This window comes from Sporothrix schenckii (assembly GCF_000961545.1).
Source record: "Sporothrix schenckii 1099-18 chromosome Unknown Cont44, whole genome shotgun sequence".
NCBI lineage: Eukaryota > Fungi > Ascomycota > Sordariomycetes > Ophiostomatales > Ophiostomataceae > Sporothrix > Sporothrix schenckii.
The window spans coordinates 1711382-1733908 of record NW_015971145.1 but is presented as its reverse complement, the minus strand read 5'-3'; the positions used below and the strand labels follow the sequence as shown (position 1 = coordinate 1733908).

General features: G+C 52.5%; 7 protein-coding genes across 7 annotated transcripts; 2 read left to right on the top strand and 5 right to left on the bottom strand.

The window, feature by feature from the left end:
• Positions 1-112: 112 nt before the first annotated feature.
• SPSK_10199 (uncharacterized protein) lies at positions 113-340 on the top strand (the record flags this gene model as incomplete). Its single annotated transcript, XM_016736747.1, has 1 exon — positions 113-340. One exon carries the CDS (start codon positions 113-115, stop codon positions 338-340), a length of 228 nt encoding a protein of 75 aa, XP_016587284.1.
• A 768-nt stretch (positions 341-1108) lies between these two features.
• Positions 1109-2086, top strand: SPSK_09580 (uncharacterized protein; the record flags this gene model as incomplete). The annotated part of the gene is made up of 1 exon (XM_016736152.1): positions 1109-2086. The coding sequence occupies one exon, from the start codon at positions 1109-1111 to the stop codon at positions 2084-2086; it is 978 nt and encodes a 325-aa protein (XP_016587283.1).
• A 1775-nt stretch (positions 2087-3861) lies between these two features.
• On the bottom strand, positions 3862-5738 carry SPSK_08877 (uncharacterized protein; the record flags this gene model as incomplete). Its single annotated transcript, XM_016735463.1, has 4 exons — positions 3862-4562; positions 4630-5107; positions 5177-5479; positions 5541-5738. The coding sequence occupies 4 exons, from the start codon at positions 5736-5738 to the stop codon at positions 3862-3864; spliced, it is 1680 nt and encodes a 559-aa protein (XP_016587282.1).
• Positions 5739-9801: 4063 nt separating this feature from the next.
• Positions 9802-10974, bottom strand: SPSK_09425 (uncharacterized protein; the record flags this gene model as incomplete). Its single annotated transcript, XM_016735997.1, has 1 exon — positions 9802-10974. One exon carries the CDS (start codon positions 10972-10974, stop codon positions 9802-9804), a length of 1173 nt encoding a protein of 390 aa, XP_016587281.1.
• Positions 10975-11130: 156 nt separating this feature from the next.
• Positions 11131-11751, bottom strand: SPSK_09852 (uncharacterized protein; the record flags this gene model as incomplete). The annotated part of the gene is made up of 1 exon (XM_016736420.1): positions 11131-11751. One exon carries the CDS (start codon positions 11749-11751, stop codon positions 11131-11133), a length of 621 nt encoding a protein of 206 aa, XP_016587280.1.
• A 4544-nt stretch (positions 11752-16295) lies between these two features.
• Positions 16296-16775, bottom strand: SPSK_09960 (uncharacterized protein; the record flags this gene model as incomplete). The annotated part of the gene is made up of 2 exons (XM_016736526.1): positions 16296-16542; positions 16576-16775. 2 exons carry the CDS (start codon positions 16773-16775, stop codon positions 16296-16298), a joined length of 447 nt encoding a protein of 148 aa, XP_016587279.1.
• A 2842-nt stretch (positions 16776-19617) lies between these two features.
• SPSK_08638 (CCR4-NOT transcription complex subunit 3) lies at positions 19618-21988 on the bottom strand (the record flags this gene model as incomplete). The annotated part of the gene is made up of 4 exons (XM_016735229.1): positions 19618-19678; positions 19760-20297; positions 20379-21603; positions 21734-21988. 4 exons carry the CDS (start codon positions 21986-21988, stop codon positions 19618-19620), a joined length of 2079 nt encoding a protein of 692 aa, XP_016587278.1.
• Between the last annotated feature and the right edge of the window lie 539 nt (positions 21989-22527).

Sequence of the window (22527 nt, the reverse complement as noted above, 5' to 3'; positions counted from 1 at the left end):
CAGTTTTGTGTGCGCGAAAGGAAATACTAATAAGCAGCGAGGGGCACGCGTTGGATGGGAGGCCGTGGGAGAGGAACGGTTTGTCTCCTGGCAAGAAAAAAAAAAGGAGAAAATGATTGGAAAAATCGGGAAACAGGGTCAAACGAGCGACCGCGCAACTCGTGTCGGTGATGATTCAATGGCTGTCGGAATGGCTACCGGCGGTTTAGCGGGGGACGACGGAGGCGTATCGGCAAAGATAGCGCGTCTGGGCGATCGAGGGGTGCTTGACACGAGGTACAAGTACGTCTTGTGCGGAGTTGTGAGGGGCCGCAGGCGAGTTGAGAATGACGACAGGTGACGGTGAGGCGACGAAGTTGTGGCAACACCAGGACGAGAGTCGATACAGGAAGCAGAAAGGATATATCCAAATACAAGCAGCTCCGGTGAGAAAATGGGACCGGCGAAGGGCGAACACGCAGTGTGTTGAATTGGGCTGGTATTCTTTTATTCAGCAAACGAAGGATGCGACATCGGCCTTCTTTTTTTTTTTTGGCGGCTTGCGGGTTTTTTGGACACGTAGAGGCTCCTTTCTGTTTGCCTTTTGCTGCGTAGCCTGGTGTCTATGCTTGGTCACTGTAGGGCCTGGGTAGTCCTTTTGGTGAATTCCCTGGCTTTGCCCTTCTCTCCTGTCCTTCTTCCTGTTTTTCTGCCTCGTTCTCTTTCTGTTTCTAAAGCAGCCGTCTCCACAAAAGCGACGATGGGTCCTGGTATCGATAGGGGAGGCGATAAGAGGTATTTTGCGACTGGAGTATGCCGTACGAGTATCAAATGCGTAAGGCGCAAAGCGAGAGCTGTGGTTGGGACTGGAGGTGGCCGTTTCGTGATTGTTTTGTTCGAGAAGGGTTTATTGTCAACACGCGGGGGATGTTGCAAGAGAAATATATGTTTCCCCTTTCCCCGTCCCCTCTCTACGACTGGGCAGGCCAAAAGCTGGTCGCGTGTGGAAAGAACGGCCCAGCGCTTGCTCTTTCCCCTCTCCCGTTTGTCCATCGGCCCCTTCCTAATTAGCCAGCACACCCAGTGTCACCTTGCTGCTTCTCCGGGCCATCTGACCTTGCCGGTGCCAATGGAGGACGGAACCACGGAAATAGGAAAGCACGCGATGCCGCCGCTGCTCAGGGTTAAATTGCCAAACAGGCAGGCACGGGAGGAGGGAAAGAGGGGTGCTGTGGACGCCGGCAAGCGCGCTGGAAACTGTGCACAGGGCACTCAGCATGCGGGGAGAAACCGCCTGTCCATGAACGTTTCGAGGTCAGAGCAGACAAAACACGCAGCACGGATTGGCCGGTCGCGATTGATCAAAACAAACAAGGAGACGCAGGAGCACTTTTGCGGTATTAGTCGCCCCTTGCAGTATGTATTGTGGTGGCAGTATGCGGTTTCCTGTTTCGTCGGGTGCCGTTTTATGCAGTCCCCCCGCATTGCTCGGTGGCTCTTTCCCCTTTCCCATAATACCATGCTGTACGTTGTGCATGTAAAATACTCTGGGCGCCGTTTGACACCTGCAGCCACCCCGGCGATGTTCACAACGGTATTCGACGTTGCGAGAAACATCAGTCCAAAAGCACGAGAGGCGTTGCCCAACTGGTGTCCAGAAGACGAACAAATACACGACTGCACGGGACAAACATCTCCGTCAGCGTCGTTGTTGGTGGCGCCTTCCCGTCTGGCAAGTATACCGCATTACCCCTCTGTCGTTCTTTCCCTGGGAGCCATTATTGTCCCCATGCTCCTTCCATCCTTCTGCATGGCGTGGGGTATCTTGGTAGCGGTGCACACCACCACGCTACTGCCGCGGCGCCCGCATGGCGTGCATTGTAAACTTTCCGCCTGGCCAGGGTTGTGTACCCTTTCGCTCTTTCTCCGCGCGCCTCAAACCGGGGAAAAGCGTATGTACGACGGACGTCGGAGAAGGCAGCGACCTGTTAGCAACCGTCGCACCTTCCCCCACACGAGCCGAAAAAGCACCAACGCAACCACGCAGGAAAGCGCGGCGGCGGCGTCTCGAGACGACCGAATTGGGCAATCATTCCCCACGACATGACATTCATAGGTCGTATGTGCCGGCATTAACGGTGCAAGACTCGTCCAACTGCCAGCTGGCTCAAGTCGAACGATCTGCTACAGAGGAGTTCTTTTGCCCAACGTCGTCAAAGCCGTTCACACAAGCCGATGGACCCGGACGGACCAGTCTTTCCGTGCTTTCCGCCCTAAAAAGCCATGGTCGGTCGACTCTCTCGCTTTTGTTCTGCCAATAGGGATTGGCTCTGCGATCGACCATCTCCACTCGAGTCTGGTTAACACTGGCTGTCGTTGCTCTGCGGCTTTGTGGCCGCTGGTGGCTGGTGGTGGTCCGTGGCGGTCGTCTCGGGAGTACGGCAGTTGTCTGGCAGCTGTCAATCTGTCCGGCAAGGACAGCATCTATCAGAACCTCCACGTGGGACGTTGCGAGTAAACACAACGGCGAGCACGAAGCCTGGCACTGCTTACGGATCGATTGACCTGCTCAGGGCTTTGGGGTATTAATCCGGCGCAAAAAGCAGCCCTTATGCACAGAATACCGAAGGAAACGCACCAAACGCGGCCAAGGAAGGTCGCAAATTGACACGCCAGCTAGCGTCGTTGCTGTCGGCGCCCAAGCCAGACTTTGCTTTTGTACAACTTTGCGACGCAAGTACTTGTCCTCGTCTCATCCAGCCGGTCGGCTGTTGGGTCGTCGTCTTTCGTGGCCCCAGAAAACAGCAGTCGTTGTCGCCTCCCATGTCTGCTGCCTCGCCCTGCCTCCCTCATACCTGTTTTATGCTTATTTCTTATTTTTTTTTCGGGATAGCTCGACATTCCTACCCTACGCCCTACGATTGACAAACGGGGAAAAATTGTCCAATTCAACAAAGGATTCCTCCTCTTCGCGCTCTCGACTTTGAGGCATTCGGCGGAACAATAGGAGAAACGACACAGTGAGGATCCGTTTAAGGTTTAGCTGTGGGCGGCTTTACCTGCCCGATCCATACAAGTACGCGTCGGCTGAGAGCCACTGCACACACAAAGATCCGATTTTAAGCCTACTTGGGATATAGCACCAGTGACGGTATGTACATAGGCGTCAGGGCACGTTCCGTTTAATGCAAGTCGTTGCAGATGCATCCGAAATAGGCAAGAATTCGCAGCTCGATTTGTTTACTTCGCTTGATAGCCTCGGCCACTATACACCGCACCGCCAACTCTGTAACTATATGGAGAAGCATCATAAAAGGGACAACTAGATTCATGCAGATCCGGAGACACTGAAAAAGAATCAGAGGATCAACAAAGCCTGGCTGATACGAACCCGGTGCACATAATTTTTATAGATGGTGCTGTACACGGAAGGTTTCGATTTGTCCATTCCTTCTATATTTCGACTGAAGTGTGACGTGCAGGTGTTTGGAGGGTTCCAGTTCGATACATCTCACCCAGACTGTCCTTTGGGGAGGCACTTGGATTATCAGACATGCCACCACCGCTGCTGACTACATCACTCGTCAAGTGTCTCTCTTTGGTTTGATTCACTGCCATGCATAAAGCAGGTATTATAAGATTCCGATTTTTATTTCAGGAGCTATATACTTGACACGGCCTGGAAATGACGAGAACCTTGGCAACACCTTCCTCCACAATCCAAAAAAGAGATATTTACAAATTAGTTCGCAACCAATGTTGCTTTGTACACATGACGAAAGAATAATGGGAAAATAGATACGGTGGCCGAGGGGATTCAGCGGCCGGGTATGGCTGCCCTGGAGAAGAGGGAGAAAACCGAGTGCGTTGCAAGCTGCCAGCTTAGACGGGCACTTCCTGAGGCACCGTCTCGTTGTTGACAAACGTGCTCTTCTCGCCGTGGGCGATGCCACTGGCAAACGTCTTGGTGGGCCGCCACTTGGCCGAGGTCCGGGGGGTGGCCTCCTCCATCATGAGATCGACCTGCTCGAGGGTCAAGCCCTTGGTCTCGGGGACGAGGAAGTAGGTGTAGACAAAGGCGCAGGTGCAGAGGCCGAACCAGACATAAAAGACAGACGACACGAGGGCGTCGACCATGTAGGGGGTGATGACGGCGATGATGCAGTTCCAGAGCCAGTTGGAGGCGGTGGACAGGGCAATGCCGCGGGAGCGGATGGGCAGGGGGAAGATCTCGCCGATGACGATCCAGGCGCCGGGGCCCCAGGTGGTGGCAAACGAGAAGATGAAGATGGCAATGAAGGCGATCTGGGCGTTGACGGCTGGGGTGTTGTCGGCCGCGGTGCCGCCGACAACGGACGCGTCGGGGTGGGTGTGGTTGAAGCCGACGGTGACGCCGACGGTGGCCACAATCAGCTGGCAGATCAGCATGGACAGGGCACCCCAGAGCAGGAGAGGGCGTCTGCCCCACTTCTCGACAGCCCAGAAGGCAAAGGGCGTTGCCAGGGTGTTGACGATGTTGAAGACGACGGACATGAGGAACTCGTTGGTCACGGCGCCGGTCGACTTGAAGAAGGGCGTACCGTCTATTTTTGTCAGTGGGGAAGGACAAAAACAGAAGGAGAAGAGAAAATGTCTACGCTCAGCACTTACAGTAAAAAATAAAGTTCACACCGGTCCACTGCTGCATCATCTGCAGCGACGTGCCGAGAATGGTCTTGCGCAGGTTGGAGTTGGAGGTCCAGAGCGAGCCCTTGAAGCAGGCGGCCCAGGTGCCGAACCAGGTGGTGTCCGGGATGAGCGCCTTCTCGTACTCCTCGTTGGCCACAATCTCGGCCAGCTCGTACTCGACATACTCGGACTGCTCGGGCTGGCCGCGCAGCTGGGACAGGGCGCGGCGGGCCTTGGACAGGTGGCCGCGCTTGACGAAAAACCGGGGCGAGTCGGGGAGGAAGACGATGCCGCCGCCAAGGATGGCGGCCCAAATGAACTGCAGACCAATCGGCAGGCGGTACGAGTTGGCCGAGTCCCAGTCGGCGGTCTTGTACGTGATGCACGCGGCGGCCAGGAGACCAATGGTGATGCAGAACTGGTAGCCGGCGACGAGAGCACCACGGACCTTGCGAGGGCACTAGTGTGTGTGAGCTTTATGCTTCTGATGGCGCGTAAGCAAGCATGGCTTAGCGTCTCGGGGACTTACAATCTCCGACATGTACAGGACGACGGTGGCCGACTCCAGACCGGTGCCGATGCCAGCAATCAGACGGCCAATGACAATCTCGGCGTAGGCGTCGCCAAGACCGGTGATGATCTCAATCACCACACCAATGGCGTAGATACCGCAGGCCAGGATGACGGTCCACTTGCGGCCCATGTTGTCGGCAAGGTCGCCGGCGGCCAGGGCGCCCAAAAAAGTACCGACGGACATGATGGAGACGATGAGAGACTGGTGGCTGGAGCCTAGAGACGTAGCATCGGGGCCCTCGATCGCATGAACCCAGACCTAGTTTGTTAGTACTTTTTTTTGCGTGACGACCGCGTAAATCCACGCTGCTTTGACATACATCCATGGCGTTAACGTTGCCAATGTAGCCGGTGTCGTAGCCGTAAAAGATACCGCCAATGGCCGCAAAGGCGCACATCAGGTACGCCTTCCAAGTAACGGGCGCCTCGATGCGCTCGAGGTCGGACGTGGCCGCCAGGTCGCCCACATGGACATTGGCGACGGCCGGGGCCGTCGTGTCTTCGGCCGGGGTCGACATGATGGGAAAAGAGAAACGACGGAATACGGAGGAAGAGGACGGTGGCCGTATGACCGTGTACTTTTGCTGGTCGTATTGGGCTTGCAAGAAAGGCAAGAAAGGGTCTGGGACGATCACAGACAAAAATAAACAGGAGGCGGCCCGCGGGATGTTTATATACGACACGGCCTGGCCAGGGGACAGCCAGGAGCCATAGAGCAAACAAGCACCGGGATCAACATCAACACGGGTCGACAGGGGCCACGGTCATGGGGGGACGAGGGAGGGGGCAGTTGTCAAAAAATCACAAGCGCAGACCGGCGGTCTACTCGGAGTCTTTTGTCACGAGTGCTCCATTCCCCTCTGCTTTTCTCGCTATTTTCTTGTCATTTTTTTTGTGCATTTGGCATCACCAATACGAGCATCGCCAACCAAACGCACGCCGTCCTCCGATACACACACACACACGTCTCACTCTCACGCGACCCGGGGCTCCACATGCAGCGTGTGCAAGTGTTCTGGAGCTGCGGAGACGTGCATGGGCCCATGGGGTCCTGGGAACATGGAGGAGGGAGAGAGGGAGCCGCGGGGGACGAGGATCTGCACAGCACGACGGCGTACGACTGTACTTCGGAGAATAGAAAATAAAAATAAGGACCGAAAAGGACGTGCAAGACGTTTTAGACGCATCAGACCGTATTGGACGGGTTCGACGAGTATGCAAGGGTGGGTCTGCGCCTGTTCGACCAGCGCTGCTGGTTGGTGGCGGCTTCCGAGTTCCGACCAGTGAAAGAGTGGGCAGGACTGCAGAGTAATACACACATCCAACCAGGGGTGTTCGGACTACGAAGTACGGCCACAGGTCGGGCTGTAACGTTGGCCTTGCACAAGGCGCCTGGGGCTTCTTCGGCGAGACTCTTGCAGACCAAGCAAGCTTGAGTGGACAGGCTTTGTAGTCTGTATCGAACGCTGGGCGAGGAAGCGGGGAGGCGAGAGAAGGGATGGGGAAGAAGACGATGGCAGAATGGCAGAATGGCAGAATGGGACGAAGGAAGAAATTTGCCCAGCGTATTGCCGGAAATTAACAGGAGGAAAACACTGCGGGATCGAAATAGGCAAGTGCAAAGTCCTGAACAGCCGTTGCGACGCCCAGGACCTTCCTGCGCGTGACCGCGATGGTGGTGGTGGTGATAAACACAATGGTCCAGTATAGTCCCAAACCGTGTTTTGTTTTTTATATGCAAAACCAGAGAAGACGCAAGCAGAACTCCCCCATACGATTCTCTACAGCCCAGCAAGAATAAGCCGAGCCAAACCTGCGGGGAGGCAAAGCTACGATCTGAGGGCCAAGACATACAAAGTCGGGAACCTCTCGAGGGTAAGGGGACAAGGAAGGAAAGGATAGGGCAGAGCGACACATGGTCGATACTTGGCACGGTTGTGGATGCGGGGAGCGGCGCCACAGCGGTTGGCTTGCATAGTCGTGGGCTGGAGTGAGAAGTGGAGAAGGTAGACAAGAACTACGACGTAGACAGAATGGACATAGAAGGGATGGGGAATGTCCGGGGACCAAACAGAGCATCCACAACCATTGACGAGACTGGCAACAAGCAAGAAAGAAAAAGACCAACGAAACGCTTCTGTCAACGTCGTCCGTTCCCTGAATGCCATGCCCGTAACCAAAAGCACACAACTGCACGCAACAGAAAAAGCATGTCCAACATGTCGATGCTGGAGATTGTCTCAGTGTCTCAATGTCTCACTCGCAAAGCATGCTTCTCAGACAAAGCGTTTAGACAAATCGACTTCATCGGTGCATTGTCCCGTTTCAGGAAAGTCGCTCTTTTGGACGACCAGTATACGTCGTACTCACTCATATTCCTACATTGTCGTAGTCTGTTGATTTGTTGATTTTTGGGTGGAGAATGGAGTTTGGGGACAACTGGTGATCAAGAAACCCGGGGAGCCTTTCCCCGTTGCCTTCCTGCCTTCTTTGCGACAATCTGGCTGCACATTATGGGGAAGAACAAGTTTTGGCCGCGTCAATTGGACGAATCTCCTCCCTGTCAGGCCGAGTTTGCACCGTGACCATCCTTACACCCCTGACCCAGGGGCCCGCTATCTGCCCTTTCAGGCCATTCGGGATGCAAAACACCTGCCCAAACTGACAAAGCTTACCTAGCGCCTACTGGAGGCACAGACAACGGCACGCCGTTTCCCTGCCCCCTACTTAGTCTCTCCGACTTAGTCTCTCCAGAGTCGGGCCTCAGCGACAAGAGCTGTCAGCAAACGGAGCACAACATACTCCGCCCGGACTTGGCATCGCCGCACATCCGATCTCCGGCGCACCCAGGTTCGCAACCAGGAATAGAGTCATGTGACTGAATATCATCACCGAAAGGTATCCGAAGCTACGATTCGCATTCCACATGGTTACGTTTACCGATTGTTGCGGTCAAAACTGGTCTGAGTGCAAAGTGCACGTGTATGAACAAAAACCAAAATGAACGCGCTCTGCTGACAAAAGCAACCCTACCTACCCTATCGGGCCATTTAGAATTCAAAATGTCACCCACAAGAACCAACCGCAACAAGTCAACTGACTTGGAAAATCTGGATTTTTGATGTATGGGCCGCTGCCGCTTATCTCCGCTTGCGTTGCATCCTAAATCCTGCAGTGCAGGGTGCAGGGTGGAAGTGTATTCTGGACCTGTCGTCGGCCACCTTGAACACGACCATCATCTTTATTCTGAATATGCTTCTTTCCAAGTCAAACTTTAATCGGTCGAGACTCGTGTTTTTGTTGATCGTCTAGGCCGTTCTGCCTGTGCGAAAGCCATGTCAACAACCTGCCTCACACCACCCAGCCCATACACGCCGCCATCAAAGGTGACTCTAGCTGACGGCACAGGAAACTGAGCATCCAGACATTCACACGTTGACACCCCTGCTCGGCAAAGCGGCACATTGTGTGCCACAGCAAGCCGGGGTAAGGCCGACGTGAGAAAACTGCGTGATACGGCACGTGTCGAGCTCGCAATTGCCAGCCGACTTCCCACGTACAGCTTTACAAAGCAGAAAGGCCGGACTCCATACTCATCCGTACGGGCGCACACTATATTCTCCCCAACCTTGCCTACATTGACAAGCCACGTTTGTTTATGAAGTTAGAACACTACGAACTAAATTTTCGAAATGGTTCTCCACTATGTACGATGAATCCCGCACTACGTATTCTTATTATCTTCAGGTGCATTTCATCTCATTGATATAATGTTTTCATAGGCAACTTAAATGCGCCGTGATAATATACCAGACAATCGAATCGGATTGAGGTAGAGTTTCTTAGCGGGCCGGCACTGAACGGGCCAGGCCGCGCGTGGCTTGGCAGCGACTACAAATGGCAGGAACGACTGGCCGGCATAGCCAAACACATACACATCTAGCTTCTATCAATTCAGCAAAGCGCACACATATGCCATGACCAAATCCAAGTGAGGCTTTCGCAGTCGTTAACATTGCAGGTGCTGGAAGTTGCAGTGCTAGCACTGTCTACTGCAAGGTACAACACCAACCGATAGCAATGGCAAGTGGTGAATTTACAAGTTATGTGGTAGACATAGCGATGTATCAGCAGAATGGTTGCAGGGGATCTACAGGAGCATTGTTTAGCCGGGCCAAAAAACTCTTAACAGGCAATGCTCCCGGGTTACTTACTCGGTCTCCTGTATGTGTGTTTGATAGCTGGAGGCTTTGGAAGAAGGCGTAACGGCGGTTGTCTGGTCTCTGCGCCTGTTTCAAACTAATAACAAGCTCCCGAGATTTTGATGTGCGTCCCCTTGCTACGTACAAAAATGAATATCCGGATGCATGACAGTGACAAGGTGAATATGGACAGTAAATGGATTCGGGAAGCAAAGCTAGACAGATTAGATTTTAACAAGTCCGTACAGTACAAAGAAACAAATGTAAGGAGAGCCTTACACAAAATAATAAAACATGTCCCAAAATGAGCTAATTCTATGAACTATATCCCTCAACAAAAAAAACGAAGAAAAACACTGGCCCATGCTGCAATGCTTTATCAGTACGACTCCATCGACATATCGCTATAAGTTCCCCACTCGGCCGGCATGTCCAAAGACTGAGCCAACTGGCGGGCGTTTGTTGCCGCCATGGACGCCGCCGACCGCGACATCCGGATCGCCTTGCGTGGCTCCTCGATACTGCCCTTGCAGTTCGGACACGTCCAGCCACGCTCGGCAATGTCGACTCGCTGCAGACACCGCGCACAGCGCCACCACTCGGCCTCCGTCTTACAGTGTTGCAGTTGTGTCTCCTGAAGCAGCTTCTTGTTCCTTTTGACATCGGCAGTGGACGATGCGGATGCGGATGCCGACGATGGCGACAGCCTTTCGGATGTTCTGGCACCAGAGGACGACGACGTCGAGGCCGCCGTGTGGTGGTTAGCGTTGCTGCCACGCTTCAGCAGATCCTCGAGGTGGTACACGCGCAGATGCTCGCGGTAGTGGTCCTTGCGGTGAAATGGCGTAGCGCTGCGTGAGCACGAAGAGTAGTCGCACAGAAAGCGCTCCTTCTTATCGGCGTCGGTGTGGATGTGCAGCATGTGCCGGTCAAGGTCGGCCATACGCGTGAATACGGGACCATGGCAATCCGCGCGCGTGCACGCAAATTTGCTGCGGCTCTTGTCGTCAGATCCTCCCTTTGAGCCACTGCCACTGCCACTGTGACTCCCACGCCCGTGTTTTGATGATGCATGAGATGCCTTTCGGTTGGGAGATGTGACGGTTGGGTCGTATGGACTGGTACTTCCATTGTTTCCGCGACTGCTGACATTACTACCTCGTCGGCTGCCGAGGCTGCCGAGGCTTCCATGTTTGTGACTGCTGGTGGTGTGTTCGCTTCGGCCGCTCTTGTGGGTGCCCATCGTACTGCTGCTCGCACTGGTACCAACGCCGATGAGACTGCTGCTACCAACACTAGTATCGTTGTAGCTCGTGGTGACCACCTGTGGTAGCTTAGTTCCTGCGACTGTACTCGCGAACCGTGTCGCCTTAGATGAAGCGTCCTTCATTGCCGGAGGCAGCTGGAATGCCCCCGGTGTGGTCGAGTCCAAGATCGACATGGGCGGCCATGATGTTGTAGATTGCGAAGTGGCCTGGAAGTCGAACGTCTCTGTAGCCAGTCCGCCTGGTGTGTTCAAATCGAAAGCAAGGTTGTCCGAATGGTATGCCATGCTTGGAGACAAACTATATGTCCTGTATGTTGATGCACTAATTGTCAGTACACTTCACCTTCCTGCTTCGTCTGTCCATGCAATTCTAACCTCCGCCTTAAATGTACGCAGCAACGAATTGAAGGTCGCTTGTCCATTTTCTCGCTTTTCCGTTTCTTACCTCGTGGTGTGACTATCGTCGTCAGCACTACTCGGGCCGGCAGACAACCACGAACTCTGAGGTGGCGTGTATTGACTGGGGTCTGTATGGGGTGAAATATCGTCGAAAAACCTCATGCCGCTGCTACTGTGGTAGCTGCCATATATCCCGTCATTGGTCGCGCTGCCATCGGAGCTTGGCCACTGCAGGCCACTGAATCCGGAGAAATCGTGTCCACCCGGGCTTGTGCTCGGGCTTGGTTGTGCGGATCCCGCAACTGTTGCCGTATCGCCGACGTCCAAGTAGTCGCCAAAGTTGCTTCCACTGAGGCTCGTGCTACGGTACAGTGGTCCGGGGTGTGAAAGTCCACCGAATGCAGCCAACGGAGACGTATCACCGGCGCTGCTCAAGGAGAGAAGCGGGGAACCGCCTGAGGCCCGACTGCTGGTCTCGGGCATTCCCGCCAGGTAGGACGAGTCACTGGATGTCGGGCTGGTGGTGTAGGTAAAATGTGACGGGACGCTGAGTGTTTGGCTGGATGCCATGAATGCGTCTGTTGTTGCGTCGAGCCCGGCTTGCGAGTAGCTGTACATTTGGCTGAGTCTAAGCGCCATGTCGTTGTCGTCTGGTTGGTTCATTTTTGTCCCAAACAAATTCGGGGCCGTCAAAGTGTCTCAGCGAGGAGTGCAGTTAAATACCAAAAGAGTGAAAGCAAGAAATGCCTGAAGATAAGCCGGCTGTCCTGTCTTCTTTGAATTTGTTTTCTCCTTGCTGAAAATTTCAAAGTGGTCTCGACGCGTTAGACAGCAATGGCCTTTAACAATGCAGAGAAAAGGACAATTGTGTCAGGGTAGCCAGCATATGTATATATGCCAAATGATTTTTGTACTGCTGGTGTCTCCAGCATATCCCATATGTACCCTCTCCAGATTTTCTAAGCGGAGCAATATTGCCCAAATCGGCTCGAAAAACGGCCTCTTTCTTCTGAAGCGGTAGCTGGTAACAGTAGCGTTGAAACGGGACAAAAGGTGGCAACCTAGATGCGAGGTTGGAATGAAGATGTAAGAGAACAACAAAGAGAAACGTAGATAGAGAAACTGAACCGTGTGTAAAGTGCCGAAAAAGGAAGACTTCGGTCAAGGGGAACTGGCGAAGAAGAATCTGGCCGCGGGACTGTAAAGTGCGAGGATTTGCGCGACTTGAAAGATAAAAATTACATGAAGCGAGAAACTAACAAGAATGAAGGACCGAAGAGATTTAGGTTTGAAGGGATAGAACGATAAAGTAAGGACAGAAGAGGTCTCTGGGTTGGGGAGAGGATAAAGAGTAAATCACCTCAGAGTATGTGAAACTGAGAAGTTCTTGGAGCGGTTTACCGCAGCGAAGATGAAGAGGGGGTAGTATGATTATAGGAGTAAATGAAGGCAGAGAACGGATCCTCGAAGGGGGCTGTAAACCAAAATAGGCGGAAGAGAGGGCCAACGGCTAGAGGACAGGCAGGTAAGAGAAGTGCGGCAAAAATAAAGTAAGAAAATTCTAGAAAGGCAGAAAATGGACGTTGTTATTGTGCAGGTTAACCAACAGGAAGGAGTTGAAGTGTAGACGACAGCAAGAATGTGAAGCGCCTTACAACGAGGCTGACAACACGGCCGTCGTGGGGAGGCCACATGAAACGGCAAAGCGGCTTATTGATGGAGAGGGCTGCACAAACGAGGACAAGGTGCAGGACAAGACCACGCAGGAGGGTGATGGGTGATGGAGGCGGTCGTGCAAGGTGCTTTTGTAGCACTCCGTTGCACCAGAACCGGGGGAATAGAAGAAAGGGTCGGGTCAACGATAAAAAACCGCTGGTGTAGGGGCAGCATCAAAAGATGCGGTGATGCAAGAGACGGAAAATGGAGAAGGCCACAAGTGCGAGCGAGGCCCGACAGAAAGGGTGAGCAAAAGATTAGAAAGCACGGATCGGCAAATAGATTTGACCGTTCTTTTCGTTTTTTGTTTGTTTATCCTTTTGCTTTCTTCTAGTCTTCCCTGTCTTTGTTGTCTTTTTTTTTCTTCCGAATGCCGTGCGAGATACGACCTGCGGGCACCAGATGGGGCCCTCAGCCACTGAACCTAACCTTGATGGAATCGTTTCCAAAACGGGGCAGTATTGGTGTTATTCGGCCAAGCAGTCCGTGTTCCGTGGTAGGCGTGATATTTAAAACCGGCTGGTAAGGGTCACACTCTCAAGTTCCTGAGTCTGCAAAGTAAGCATGAAAACGAGAAAACATGCAGCAAAGAGAATAAACGATGGGCGCTTCGGCCTCGTCACCAGCGTTACGCCAGAGAAATTCAACGAAGCACACCCCCAGTATGACTGGTGCAAAAAGTGGTGTCAGGCCAGATTGTACACGAACGAAGGAACATGAGGCGACTGGGAGAAGACGAGGCAGAAGTACGGCCGCTTGTGGTCAGACACCTTAGCTTGGTCTGTACAAGGAAGGCGTTTTGTACGAGGCTGAACGATGTTCAAATCGCCGTTTTTCGTGTTCTGTGGTCTTTGATATTGCCCATGAATCGGCCCATGGGCCTTCCCTCACGTCAAAAGTACTCTGAACAAGTGCTCTGGAAGGCGACATGGGTGAAAGTGAAAACTATAAACAGCGCCTCCATTTTGAAAACGTCCAAGTCGTCTTGGCATCGGTTGATGCCACACGGATCCAGATGAAAGACACAGTATCGTGATGACCAGGGGTGCAGCAGGGAAAAGGCTTGGGAAGAAGAGTGGAGAGAAAATGGGTACCACTGACTTACGTTGGTGAGTTATGAAGATTAACAAAGCGGCCCGAGAAAACAGCCATCAGTAGGAGGGAAGCAGTTCGAATAACGGCGGCGCATATGCACCGATTATGTGAGTCTGCGGTGCAGGAACACTCGTGTATACGACCGCGAGAAAGAAAAGGGAACAATAAGGCAGGCGAGACACAAGGTGTCTGTGGACTAAAATGCAAAGATGTGAGGAACGAGGGCAAACTGCAAGTGGGAAAGGTTAGCGAGCAAAGCATCATAACAACGGAGTAAAATCGTGTCATCTGGCGAGACAGGAACCTCATCAAGGCTGCTGTGGTCTGAGGGTGGGGTGAGAGAGGCGTGACAGGGTGTGACCATGCGTGAGGTGTGCCTTTATGGTGGGGGCGTGTATCTTAAATATGACCAGAGCGTACACAATAGTGTAAATCGACGAGAGCGGTAATAGAATCAGAGAACAGGCCAATATTTGCAGAATATCTTTCAAAAGGACATAGTCGATGCAGGCAGGTATGGTTGAGCTTGCGGCCTTGTCTGTCTCTTTCGCATTTTGGTTTTTTTTCTCTGTTCTTGGACCGTCGTTGGCATTCCGGTTGTCTTTTTCTCTCGGTCGTGGCTTGCCATCGTGACCACGTCACAAATCTACCAAGGTAGACAGTATTGCCCAGGACTGGCTGAGAAGATCTGAAAGATGCGAAGCTGAAACGGAGCATCGGTGCTGCTTCATGTTTTTCCAGCAGCCTTGAAATTTCATACCGTCCTGGCATCCGCTGTGAAACACTCGTGGACACTGAAGAGGGCTGTGCTACCTGGGGAACGAAAGGCGACCCGGCACACGCGACGTACGTGGATTGGACATAAGGTAGCTTTGTCTGGCTCCCCGGGGACTGGAATTCTGGACAACGGATTCGTACTTGGTAGATGCTCTGCTCGGGAGACCAGGGGCCCCTTGAACGTGTCCTTCGGCCTCTTGGGACCTCTTCGTCACTAGGAAAAGGGACGATGGGGGCATATGGAAAAGCCACAGAGACCCAAGCGTAAACGTCGAGCAAGGTGCGAACGGCGTGGGTGGAGACAACATGGGTACGACCACCGAAAGCGTAATAAAACATCAGACATAAAAGAGATCATAAACACACGGAATGGTGGTGGGGGGGAGAAAGCCAGAAAGGAGACCATCGCAAATGCGATGACGCAGGGCTGAGCCACGCTCACTGCCCCCGTATGGAGAAGGTTCGGTGGGCCACACCTTCCCTTTTCTTGCTTCGTGCCTTCCGGATCCGCGGTATCAGACCATAGCACAGGCTAGGTTCTTTCTAGAATGAGAAGGTTTTTATTTGTGTGTGAAATGGGAAGGCGCCTTGTGTGGTTTTGAACTAGGTATTGGTATGAGGACAACGTCTCGTTCAGGATACACAGAAAGAAAAGCAATGATTATTCTGCAAGCAGACCCCGATCAAGTTGCCTCTGATTACGCGTCTGGCGAGGCATGTGTTTACAAAACAAAATCAAGCCCAGTTAGATCTAGCAACCCTTCCATATTCAATGAAGATGCACGGAAGGCGCGATGGGCCCCAGGCACAAGATGCAACGGAAAGTACGATGAAGCGATACGCCGTATGTCGTTGCCCCTTTTCAAGGAGAAAGAGCGACCATGGTAAGGCGACGAGGAGGAAGCCACAAGCCCCAGACAAATAGCATGGATTGCGTGGCAGTTAAGCAGAATTCAAGTAGACGACATTGTCCCGGACAGCGAAGCAACCGATGCATATGAAAATTCGTGTCTGCAAACAGGCACATTTACTCTGTGTGGTGTGCAGCGCGACAACCCTCCAATAGGCGATGGGTGTGTCTGTGTGCCTTGCTTGGACGCCTAGCTGTCCGCCTTTTGAGCTGGCCAATGAGAGGGAATGAACCAATGGATGTGTTGTACAATGACGGTGCGGTGGCAGGAACGTTCGCACGACATTGGACCAGTGTTCTGGTTTGGGGTAAAGAGCCAGCCCAGGAAGTCGGCCTTTGCATTCTTGTCGAAGGTGAAAATGGCAAGTGCGTTCGGGGGTGTAGAAAACAAAGGAAGGATACGAGAATTACAAAACCCACGAGCCTTCGCTAACCAAACTTAAAAAGTTGACTAACAAGACTCCACACAACAGCACCCACCCGAAAAGGGCAATTTTTTAGATGACCAACTGGGAGTGACAAATTGACTGACACTTCGAGCGGCCCCAAGCTACGGCCCTCGGGTGATGAAATACAAAAATAACCCCAAGAAAATAGGCCCGAGATGAAATGACGCAAATCGTACCAAAAAAAAAAAATTAATAAATAAAATAAGATAAAATAAAAAATGAGGAGCCGATACAGCGTCTCAGATGGTGTTTTTCTACAATCACTGTCCAAACGACGACTCTTCGTTTGGATCGTTCCTTCCAATCATGTACGGGTGAGTAACCTGCCTCCTTCCCGGTGAGCTCTCAACGGCAATACTAGCGTGTCGATGTACGACGCAAGACTCAAGGCCTTTGTCGAGTCGGTCGAAAGTTTGCCAGTCGGACAGTTTGGGGAAGAAAGAGCGATCCTCGTTCTCGAACTTCTTGTCTCCTTCCGTGCAGGGGGGTGGGCCGAACGGGACAAGGCTGAGCAACACCGAAAGAAACACTGCTAGTCACAAAGCGGGGCTAGCTTTGTGGGGCCCAGCAGATAAACTAACACGACCAAATCGCTTTTGTGGAGGGTCGTCCGTGTGGTTCTCTTCATCAAAGCAAACAATGGAGTGAGGCTGTGCATCCGCAACAGACGACGAAAACTCACACAAATCTCCCTTGTCTCCCCTCTTTTTGCACCCTGTGTCGCTCATCTTCATTCCCATTTTTTTTGCAGCCTTTGCTGTGGGCCAGGCCGGTTGGCCCATCTGCAGGTGTCATGTCCACAAATTCTAGGCAACCATGAAAAGACAAGACGTGAATGGTGCATTGTGCGCGGTGAGGTCTTTGGTCGGTTGTCGTTTGGCCTCGTCTTGTGGTCCTTGCCGTTCATGACCCCTTCCTTCTTCTTCCTGCTTCCTTCTTGCTGTCGCCTTTTTGCCGGGCATCGTCTAGATTCGGACAAGTCTCTCCTGCGCCATGATCATGTTCATTGCACGCCGCGTTGCTCATTCGTGTCGTCGTGCTGTCCTTGCTTCCCCTTGATTCGCAACTGTCTTCCGAATGCTTGGCAGTCCCCCTGCACTGGTCCTGCATGTGCCGGGCAGGCCCCATTACGTCGTCCAGTCGTCTTTCTGAGACGAAACGGCGAACGGCCAACTACAAACGACGATGTGCTGCGTCCCTGTATGTCCCTGTTGCGCGTTCGACACTAGGATGCCGGAATTAAGCATAAGCAAAAATAGAAACACAAAAACGGGCGCCTGCGCTTCATGAAGCCCAAAAGGGACACGAGAAAGGCGTGGGTAAAGGGGTTAGATCCAAAAGGATGACGACGCAGCAAAGCCGCAACGGAAACGTGGAAACGCGAGAAGCGTGGATTCAGTGCCGAACCAGACAGCTGTCACACAAAAGATGCGGGTGGGGGAAGATGAACAGCCGTTGAGAAGAGCACGGGGGGGCCAAAGACAACAATGGTCCAGAGATGTGTCTTTCGACGAGGACGTGAGACGTAGTCTGGCAGGAACCTAGACACCCTTCGTTGGCCAAAAGGAAAATGACAGTCTGAAAGAGAAAAGAAAGGCGACTTGTCAAGGTGCAGTTGAGCATCCGGGATTGTCTTTCCGCTACGCCTTGCGACAAGTCGACGGGACAAGGCTTAAAATGACAAATGTGAAAGGTCCGGTTTCGTAAAAAAAAAAATGTGAGAGAGAGAGAAATAAAAATTGACTGGGCCAGTGCAAAGTTAGAGAGGGTAAAATTAAGGAATTGTGTGTTGAGGATATATCTCTCATGCCGAAATAAAAATGTTGACAGGTGCAGTTTGTCATGATGGCTTTTTTCGCCATAACATATGAGGCTTTACAAGAAATTTTCTATTAAGAGTGTAATGCGTAACTATGTACTACCCCCCTCCCAAAAAAAAAATAGTAGCGTTCCAGGAAAATATCAAATGTATATTTATGAATACGGTAAACCTATTTGATTTTGTCAGACTGTCAAGACATCTGTGAACGTTTTCACTCGAGTAAAATAAATTAATCTAAATTTCAAGTATCAAGCTATTGGGGATAATAGTCATTTTCTATTATTTTTCTTTCTTCTTTTCTTCTTCTCTCTCTCTTTCTCTCTCTTTTTTTAAAACTTTTTTCCCCCCTAAAACATGTTCTGCACATTCTTTTATTAGCTTTGTAAACAAAACCTTTTGAAATAACTATAAACTAAAATGTATACTTCGTGAAAAAAAGGGGAAAGAAATGCAACCATTAGGGACAACCTGGGAAGTCCTACCGAAAATGCACAAGAACACATATCGCCTCAGCACCCATTGAACAGAACTTTTCACTATGTGCGAATAAGAAGAAAAGACAGAAAAAAGACAGAAAATGACACAAAAATGACAGAAAAAGGATAGAAAAAGGACAGAAGTGAAGTCGCCGACAATCGCATCCCGCGCTTCCAAGTTCGGCAACTGCGATCGAGGGAGCCCGCTAATCCATGGCGATCCGTATTTTGGTCACAGAAAAACGTAACTTTTGAGCCTCATTTGCACTCTGCACTTTGCTACCGAAGCTCGACTCGTTTTCTGAACGTTCTGGTTCCCAATATCGACTGGATAGACAGACAGATTGACAAGGCTTACCATGTGTGGTCGAATGGTTGACAAGCCCGGAACGAGGCGGGAGGGACATGGCCAGCCCTGTAGGCAGAGCCTCGGACAAAACAATAGGCAAGGCTGCGTCGATCGCCGAGACGCGCCTTTTGTTTCTGTTGCTACCTTTCGTTCCGCCTGTCAGCTCTATCTCGGCTCGATAACAACAAGCGAGAAGACGGTGGCTGTTCGCGATCGTGTCCCATCGAACCGGCAAATGAGTCCATTCCCCCCCATGAGATCGGACGAAGGAAGAGTCAACGGCAAGAGGAAGTGGTTAGGCAGGCTAGGTGGCAATTCACATAAACAACGACGCAGATAAAGGCAGTCGATATCGACCTCATACCATATCGTGGTGGCCGACGCAACGTCACCTCACGAGAGCAATATGAGATTTTTAAGACCTATTTGGCGGCATGCCGGCTGGATCTTATTTATTGAACCACCCTGTGCTTCTGTCAGGTAAATAGAGAGAACATGAGATGAGGATTCGATAAATAAAGAGGGAAAATAACCACGGGAAACGCACAGCACGTGCGAGCGAGAGGAAACGATAACTACTGCAAGAAAAGGAAAGAAGTCGGAAGAAAACGCCGGTTTCCCATTGCCCCTTGATTACCCTTTGCCGCAATAAATACACACAAGTGCGATCAACAGATGACCCAACTTAACGACAGCGAAGAAAACAAAGGTAAAGATAAAAAATAAGACGGAGAGACCCTGCGCTGTCAGAGACAACAACGATCGTTACAAGATCCAACTAGCACCACATAGCAAGAGACCCGCAAGGCGTAACATAGATAACAGTAAATGACTAGAGAGGCCACTACATCTCACCAATGTCCCGCGTCCGGCACCTGTGGGCAACTAGAGAGGCAGACATAGGTCATAGATTGAAAGAATTCCGGTCCATCCGACTACACGTCGTCCTCAAGGAACTTATAGACGAATTTGAAGTCGGCCTTCCGTCTGTTCATCCTAGATTAAAGGGGAAAATACATGTTAGCGAAAAAACCTTCTATGTGTCACGACTGTCGACAAAACAGAGGACAAACATACCATGTGCTCTCGTAGTCGAAGAAGCGGTACGTGCCCTGTTCAAACTCCTCCGTGATGCTCTTGGGCTCTTCGTGCCGCTGGAACCAAGTCTGGTACTGCTTGTGGAAGCGCCAGCTCATGTCCTTGAGAGCCTTGGCGGCCAAGTACTGCTGGTAGGTTCCCTGCTTGTAGTAAAACACGTAGAAGAGCGTGTCCGGGTCGATGCGGTTGTACAACCGAGGGTCGTCCAGCAGCGGCAGCGGCTCCTGCGGGTAGTTGGATGTCGAGTTGTAACGCATGTCCGGCACGTAGCGTCGCGGCGGCTCCGAGTCCATGGCCTCGGGCGGATTATTCGCGGACGTCGACAGCTGGCGCAGGGTGGTCGCCTGATTGGCCACGGCTGGTAGGCTCTTCGTCACCTCAAACGAGTCGACCAGATCCTGCAGCGACGCAGGCAGGTGGTATATCGACTCCTCGTCCCGGCGTTCCTGCTCGTCTGTAGCGGATGCTTCCGTCCCATGCTTGGCACCATTGGTAAAGCCATTCGTTTGCGAGGAAGCTAGATGACATGTTAGCAAAGAGAAAGCCGAGGTGTAAATTTGTGTGGCAAATCTAGAAACGGAAAGGTGATGGCACGTACCCTTGGTTGTTGTCTCTGTTGGCTCGGCCGGCGCGGGTGTTGCCGCGGATGTTGCTGATGCTGCTGATGCTGCTGATGCTGCTGATGCTGCTGATGCTGCTGATACTGCTGATGCTGCTGATGCTGCTGATGCTGCTGATGCTGCTGCCGCCACTGCCGCGTTCTTATTCCGTCTTGTGTTCTCTGCCTTGGTCGGCGCCGCAGCGGGTGCTGTTGAAGCGGACGCGGGCGCCGCCACGGAGACGGCAGGCGAGTAGGACTTGTCGGATAGTGCAGACGGCTGCGCGGGTGTTGGTTTGGGCGAGTTGGTTGCACTGGCAATCTTGCTGGCCTGGACGGCTGGAATGGACGCGGCGGTCGGCAGCTGTGAGGAGGAGACTGGGCCGGAGACGCCGACCGGTGGCGGTAACGGCGAAATGCCCAGATTCAGCTTGTCGCTCGCGGCAGCAGCGGCGGCGGCTGACGCATACTTGAGAACTTCGCCGGCGGGTCGCGTTGGTATGGATGCAGGCTTCATTGTAGACGCCACGGATCCATTGCTCAGAGTCGGCAGCGGCGTATGCAGCGTTGCGAGAGCTGGTAATGGCGACTTGAGCTGTGCAGAGGGTCTCCGTCCAGACGCGGCCGCCTCCGATACCCCTTGTCGTCCCTTACCCGTGGCCGCCGGTGCAGTTGGCGGTGCCGCGGGCTTGGACTCGATTTCCGGCGTGTCGTCTTGTATGGACTGGTTGTCTTGCGATGAGACCTTGTCGTTGTCTAGGTTCATGCCGAAGGCATCTTCGTTCTCTTCGAGGTTCAGGTCGTCGTACATGGTGTCGTCCTCTATGAAGTCGCTCTGCATATTGTCGGTGACGTAGTAGCGTATGCTCTCTTCGAGGTCGGCGACCTGGTCGACGTCGACGCCTCCGTTCTCGAGTGAGCGGCGGATCAGCTCCAGCTTGCCCTGGTGCCACTTATGTCGTTCAATGGTACGTTCAATTTGTGCCATGCGTTCGGCCTTGGCACCGTGCATCTTGCCGCGCTTCGTAGTTGCTTGGATGGCTTCGCCCTCCGCTTCCAGTGTCTCAATCTGCTGCTCCAGCTCGTCTACTTGGTTGCCGATAAACTCGGCCTTCGCGACCTTGGCCTGCTCTTTCGGATCAAGTTTCGTCGCCGCTGACAAGCCTTCTTTCGAGTATGCTTTTGTCTTCATGGCCTTTTCTACAGCCTTGAAGCGCTCCATTTGCTAAAGGAAGGGAAACACCAAAGATCAGCCACCAAACACATTTTTCGACGACACGCCTGCCTGTGAATGCCCGAGTCTCCCGGCGTCTGCTTGCATCGTGCTGGAGGAGGGGAGGAGCAAGCAAGCTTACCGTCTCAATCAACCTGCGGTACTCCATAAGCGGACCCTTGTCCTTGATCTCGTTGCCGGCTGCCCATGTCTTAATCTGATCGCGCAAACGCTGCAGCTTCTTGATTTCACGCTTGAGATTGTCTTCCAGCTTCTCTTTCTGAGCCGGGTTGTTGGACTGCTCAATCTTCTCGTAGATGGCGTCGAACTCGGCGACACCCTCGGTCACTTTCTTGAAGCACTTGTCGACCTCCTGCTGGAGTTTTCGTGCTGCCATGGCGCCGGTCGTTGGCAGCCGTCGCCAGGGAGGATGGAATGGTGATGGGTGGGAAGGTGAGGTTCACGTCGAATACGCGGCAGCGGTGTCCGGTAGATCCAGCCCGGGGTGTCGTCAACGCCGTCGCTGTCGTCGATATCGTTGGTGTCGGTGTCGGTGGATAAAGGGATACAGGGCTCTTGGTTGTGTAGTCGTGTGGTCGTGTGGTTCGACTTGGAGGACGGAGTAGGATGTCACAAGCCTGATTTGGCGTTTGAGGTCAAGAGTTAGGTGTACGTCCCAAGGTGTGCGCAGTAGCCTCGCGACGGTGACGGCGTGGATGAGGCTGATGAATGCTGTACGGAGTAATGTTCGATGCTATGAGGTGTCAGAAGGTGGCTGTGGATTAATAACCCGCCCTTGTTGCTCTTGGTGGATGGCGATTCGGTGGTCTTTCAGATTTTTCGCGGGAAAAGGTCAGCTTTAGTCTCATTTTCTGGCTTTCTTGGGAGGTTTTTGCTTTGTCTGTTGGCTAGTGATGATAGGCCACAGAGGCTAGA